The 6,427-nt window shown below is 38.4% G+C and overlaps 1 protein-coding gene across 1 annotated transcript in view; it reads left to right on the top strand.

The window, feature by feature from the left end:
- Positions 1-1,925: 1,925 nt before the first annotated feature.
- tekt3 (tektin 3) overlaps positions 1,926-6,427 on the top strand; it is a 28,391-nt gene continuing 23,889 nt past the window's right edge. The window contains exons 1-3 of the mRNA XM_070858180.1: positions 1,926-2,495; positions 4,632-4,715; positions 4,821-4,891. Coding sequence (XP_070714281.1) covers positions 1,941-2,495; positions 4,632-4,715; positions 4,821-4,891 — 710 coding nt within the window. The 5' untranslated portion in view covers positions 1,926-1,940. The remainder of the gene's footprint in view (positions 2,496-4,631; positions 4,716-4,820; positions 4,892-6,427) is intronic.

Raw genomic sequence — 6,427 nt, 5'->3', positions numbered from 1 at the left:
TTCTAAGTGATTATAAAGTTTAAAATAAGATATATATACTCACACAGGCCTGGATATACAGTTGGCTGGTGGTACTGATGTTATTTGTAACTGGTGACATCTCAGAATTAAAAGCATAGAAAGTGTATCAGCAAAGTTTATAGAAGTAATCGGACTAACAATGAAATTCATATACCTTAATTAAAAAGTGATAATTGGGTAACATAATAAACTACTGAATAGTAAAAATTTCAAGCTGAGAATCCAAACTGTGGTATGTCATTCCTCTTACGACATAGAAACATAGAAAATAGGTGCAGGAGTAGGCTATTCGGCCCTTCGAGCCTGCACCACCATTCAATAAGATCATGGCTGATCATTCACCTCAGTAGCCCTTTCCTGCTTTCTCTCCATACCCCTTGATCCCTTTAGCCGTAACTCCCTCTTGAATATATCCAATGAACTGGCATCAACATCTGAGGTATTGCAATTACATTTGCTGCAGAGCTTTCCTAATCATTAACAGAAAACTCTTTTTTACTTAATGAGTTACCTATTTCTGAGAATTTCAGTGCCCTGCCTCAGCAGGATCATGTAACTAGTGTTAATTTTCATGGAAAGTCGAGCGTAGCACAGCGGTGATTTCTCCATTTGTTCTTTCAACAGGTGATGCTGGAATCGCAATTTCATAAGTTCAGCTCTCATATGTTGGTTATAGTGAGGAGAGAACAAGGCAGTGGGATTAGTTTTGGATTGCTCTAGCCAAGTTCTGGCACAGACATGATGGGCTGAATGGCCTTCCGTGCTGTAAACTTCGATGGTTCTACAGGTTATGCATTTGAAAGTTTGGCTCTGTAATCTCTTTTGATTCCAAAGGTGTTGTTCAATTCTCGAACTGCCTGCTCAACATTCAGTAACAGGTCATTCAAAATGTTCCTATTGTAGGCAAAATTGAAGCCATCCTTGTTGTCTCCTGCCAGCTCCTACCTATCACTGTGCTTAACTCCATCAATCTCCCCAACTGCCACCTCAAGCTATCTAGTGATGCAGAATATTTACATCCTGTTGATTTTCTTTCCCTTTATCTGATGTGTCAGCAAAACTACTTTCTTCCATCCTTTGCAACATTACTTGTTTCCACCTCACCTCTCCACACAGCCCGAGATGCTAATTGTTGCCCTTATTGCCTCAAGGCTAGATTTCTCTAATACTCTTCTATGTGGCTTCCCAGCGTTCACTTTCCACAAACTACAGCTCATTCAGCATGCTGCTGCCTGTATTCTTACCCACGCAAAGCCCGACAATTACTTTCTTCCTCACAAGGCTGAATTGACTACGAGTTTCTGCAGATCAATTTCAAGACCTTTTTCCTCATCTTCAAGTTTCTGTGTGAACTTTTCAACCTCCGCAACCTTCTTCAGCCCCGTGTTTATTCTTGCAGCCTTGTCTCCAGTGACACAATCTACTCTTTCCCTGACCACCTTGCTCCACCTTTAGCTGCTACTCTTCAATGCACCATGCTGCTGCCCTCCCTGCTTTCAAAAGCCTACTAAAGGCTTTTCTCTTCAACTATTCTTTCAGCCCCATCGCGTAATTACAGTCTATGTATTCTTTTAACTCTCACGCAGTACTCTTCTAATTCTCTAATCTGTACAATATTCTGGGACATCTTTCTTTTGTAAAGAGCACTATATAAATTCAAGTACATTTTACAAAAGACCATTGGGTAAATTCAGTGCTTCCAGTGAGGAGTTGCATTTGAAGGGAGAATCAGAGCTGCAATGTTGTAACTATCTACGATCTGTGATCCCTCATGAAGTGGTTCACTGCTGGAAATGCAGGATCAGTTAATATCTGCACAAATTGTAAAATAGTAAAAAGTAAAAGAATAAGATTGTGTTTAAAAGTAATGATTTGTGTATTTTATAGGAAAAGACATCATTGCACTTTTAGGCGCAACAATGACTGCTACTTACCGCCCTAGGGCAACTAGTGCTAACTTTCTGCCAGCCATATCAACGATGGCATCAAGTTACAAAGGCCACTATCCTCTTAATGTGTTCAGACACAGCGCAATGATGCCTTGGAGACCTAGCACTTACTACAAAGTGGCATGCATTGCTCCTAATCTGGCTTCTTTTTGTATGAATGTCCCTGGACATATTGAAGCCAAAAGTGCTCATTTCCCATCGAGCAGAACATCATTATTTACCAGATACTCTCCTCAGGATTGGCATGAATCTAACCAGATCAACTACAGGGAGTCAGAGTCCTCCAGGCACAGCGCAGAGAGGCTAAGGATTGACACTGCCCGTCTCATCCAGAACAAGGATAACATTACCAAGAAAACACAGTATGAAACCAACAAGAATTTAGGAGAACGTGTCAATGACATTATATTTTGGAAATCTGAATTGGCTCATGAGACTGGGCAGATGATTGGGGAGACTAATTCTCTCATAGAAGTCAAGAAACGATTGGAGCGAGCCTTGGCAGAAACGGAGGGTCCTTTTCAGGTAAAAGGCACTTTAATGCTGAATTATCTTATATTTTAATGTTCCAATAATGCAATATGTTTTAATTATGCACAGATATTCTAATTAGAAATAACTGCTTTGAATTAAGTAACATGTAGATAAATGTAGCCGTTTTAAAGGGAATACATTTTAATTATTTAATGAATAGTCTTATTTAGTTATAACTTTCCTCTGTTTTACCTGTTCACCCTCTGAAAATCATTTATTGTATTCCACTCCAGCTGAGAGTGGAGAAAGTAGCTTTCAAGTACATTGAGGTCCCATGATTCATTGATTTAGATTGCTATTAGTTCTCATGATCAGATCTCTCACTGAATGACCCAACTGAGATGATGAATGTTAATGCACTTGGGGAAAAAAAATTGCTCTGGTCACTATTGTGACAAAAGTGAAGAATTTTATCAATAATACATCATGGTATTGGCTTTATTCTTTCTGTCACAGTATGTATGGATAAAAACCATGTTGATTCATAGAAAGTAGCCTGGTTTGCTAGACACAATGGTCACAGAATATAGCCTGGTCTTTGTGGGATGGGGCCAAGCCATTTATTTCAAATATAAGCATTTTGTAGGATTTATTGTAAATACGTTTAGCTGGAAATTCTTGAGCTTAGAAGAAAAATAATGAAATTTGCCTTATGCTGCTCATTTTTAAAGTATTTTTCATACTGTTTTATTCAAATTGGACAGTCTGCGTGAAGCCAATAGAAAGAGATAAATCAGAGAGCGACTTTGGGCTAGATTTTCGGATGTCGGTGAAAACAGTAGTTTTACACCAAAATTATCGTTTTCGCTGCGCTACCGTTTATAGGCCTAAATTTTGGCCTTTACGCATCAGTAAAGTTGATGTTGCACAAGGATTCATGGCGCAAACGGCAAGTTTCGACAACTTTAGTCCGAGTCCAGTAGCACTGCGAGAGAGAGGAGGGGGAAAAAAAAAAAATCGCAAAAAGCATTCAAAAAACATTCATAAAACCTTTACCTACTAAATCGCTGAAAAAGAATTAAAAAATAAAAACTTTAACTTACATTTTTTGCAGGTCTTCATACTTACCGCTGTTGACAGGGCTGCACTGCAGGTTTGACCCTGAGAGTGCCGAAAGTACGACGGTAACGCAATCCACGGCATTGCACGTCGTTTCACATCGGCGCACCTTTCCCTGGCGGTACGTGGAAGCGGCGCCGCAAAAAAGTGCCAGAAGATCCCGCCGACCGGGTTTTCGCCGTGGAGGGTCAAATTGCAGTGAAAACCCGGTCACAAAGTCAGCGAAAATCTAGCCCTATATGTACAATCAACAATAAACCTCACCAAAAACTTTAATATTCAGGGATCTTGCATCCAATCCAGCTTGCTTTGCAGTTTTGCATAGCCAATGCAACAGTAATTTTCTATCTTGTAAGAAGGGATAGTTAAAGCTATTGAGTTATCCATTTACTACTTAATAAATCTATTTGGTATTTCTAGCTGGTAGAATGGTCTCATGAAGTGTTTATTTCCTGCTTTTGAAAGTCGAAATGATCATGTGAACTGATGAAATTTCACCAGTAAATTGTTCAATTCCTGTGCATGTGACATATAACCTAGACATTGAACAGGTAAATGAACAACTGGTTCATAGTGAGTGATGGCTCACCTATAGGAATGGTCTTGCATGCTGAACTTGAGAAAAATATCCAAGGGTTAGAAGACAAAAGCTTGGCAGCTAATTGTTATGAAATAGGCAACACCTTTTTAAATGCATTTATGATACCACACTCCTAGTGATCAGAGCAGTCCTTTTCTCCCTCCCTCCTCACCCCCCCCCCCACCACCACCCCAGTGCTTTGCAGTTTACAGTATTGGCATTGCAAAATAAGACGCTTTAATTGAAACAGCCTTTGCATTGTGTAGAATTGTTGCATTCTTCAAAAGTTTTTTTTTACCTCAATAGAAAATGTTCAGTGGATGTATTATAACAGCAATTAACAACTCAGTTCGATATTAGTGTCAAATAAAGAACATTAGGATTTGATAAATCAGTAATTTTATAGCACAATGTTACATAATTTAAATACTTTAGTTTTCAGTTGCAGTCACTATTCCTCATTTGCATGTAATTTATTAATAAAACAGGTGGCACAAGAATGCCTGTACCACAGAGAGAAAAGAATGGGTATAGATCTTGTTCATGACGATGTAGAGAAGCATTTGCTAAAGGTTAGTCCAACTAAATCAGAAGAATTTAAAACTTCCTGTGTTAAAAACACATTGTATTGGTATGCTCATTGTGCTTAAGTAATATCTGCATTTTTTTTTGAACAGGAGGTTGAATGTATAAAGTCCTGCCGAGACAGAATGAGAAGGCATCTGGACCGGGCAATAGCCCAACTTGTGTAAGGGTAACCATTTGAGTTACAAAGTGAACTGCACATTTAAAACTTTAAGAGAGAGATTTGAGGGATACAGTTTTTGGGTAGGAAGAGGATCAAAAAGTGTCAAGTTGAATCCTGAAATAAATCCTACATGCCGAATTGAGCTCTGTGTGCTGTATGACCTTTTCTTATTCCATATACTTGGGCTGACAGCATTGGGTGTTGATGATGTTTTGAAACACCAAGGACTTTAAGTATTCATAGGTTTAATATTGGTGTGGATACAGGAATGTAATGTAGAGTTCCTTTAACCAATCAAATTGCAGAGAACCATGGTCCACTCAACAACTGATCACCTCTGAGTTTCAACCAATTAGATCTGAGACCACTAACCTTTCCACCAACCTTGTCAACTAAAGTACAGCACATACTGATAATATGTAACTAATCAGATCCCAGAACAATCTGTGTCATATAATTTCGGATTGGTCTTTTTTGTGATATAATTGTGCCACAAAAATAACCAATGCACATTCTTCCAAAAGAAAACAATGTGGCATTTAGTTGTCATGGCAGTTTCTTGCCCAACCCTAAAATACCCCTAAAAAATAAAACTTACAATGTAATAAACATGTAAAACATCAACAATTCAAACAAATAAAACACAATTACTTAAAAAAATGTCTCCAACAACTTTATTTCCCCCACTACCCCTCCACCACCTCCTGCCTCAAACAGTCCCTAATACACCCTATCAGGCCTCTGAAACAGCTGTGGCCAGATGACTTCCCATCGTTGATTCCATTGAAATATTAATGCAGTGGTTCCAAAGTAAAGAAATAAGATGCTAATGTGCAAAAGTCTATCTCTGCTGTACAAGACTACATTTTCCAGGAGCCACCATATAGCCGGGACTCCAACCCATGAATAAAGAAACATAATGGACAGTGGTCCTAGATGCATGATTATGCATGCATTTGACAGGTGATAAAATGATAGGTCAGTACTTGGAAAGGTTTGCTTTCAATTTAATTGCACTTGAGTGATGGGCTGATGCTGAGAGAATAAAGAGAGACAAGGTCAAGCAAACAAGATGGCAGGGATTAGCGAACATCAGAGAAACCAACCGGAGGGTGAGAAATTATTACAGATTATGTGGAAGATGAATGAAGAAGATATTTTGGGAGGGAGAGAAAACATTATAGAAACTTCAATGAGATAGAAATGGATAACAATGGAGAAAATATCACAGAAACTGGGAGTGAGAGACAAGGACGGCTAGGGTACAGAAAATATTACCAAAACTGTAGACAAACACACATAAACCAGTGAAAGAGGGAGAAGAAATTACTGAAATTGTGGAAATAAAGAAAGAAGAAAGGGAGAAAATAGAAAAACTGCAGTCAAAATCAGGAAACAATTTTTAAAAAACTAGAAAGGGAGAATGCAGTAACCAGAAAGAGAAAATACAGAAATCATCTGCCGATATTTGACTAGAACAGTTTTAGATAAAATAGTGTTGCACAAAATGACTGCATTTATGTTATATTTTCCACC

This window comes from Pristiophorus japonicus, chromosome 16, assembly GCF_044704955.1.
Source record: "Pristiophorus japonicus isolate sPriJap1 chromosome 16, sPriJap1.hap1, whole genome shotgun sequence".
Classification (NCBI taxonomy): domain Eukaryota; kingdom Metazoa; phylum Chordata; class Chondrichthyes; family Pristiophoridae; genus Pristiophorus; species Pristiophorus japonicus.
This window is presented reverse-complemented; position numbering and strand designations above follow the sequence as displayed.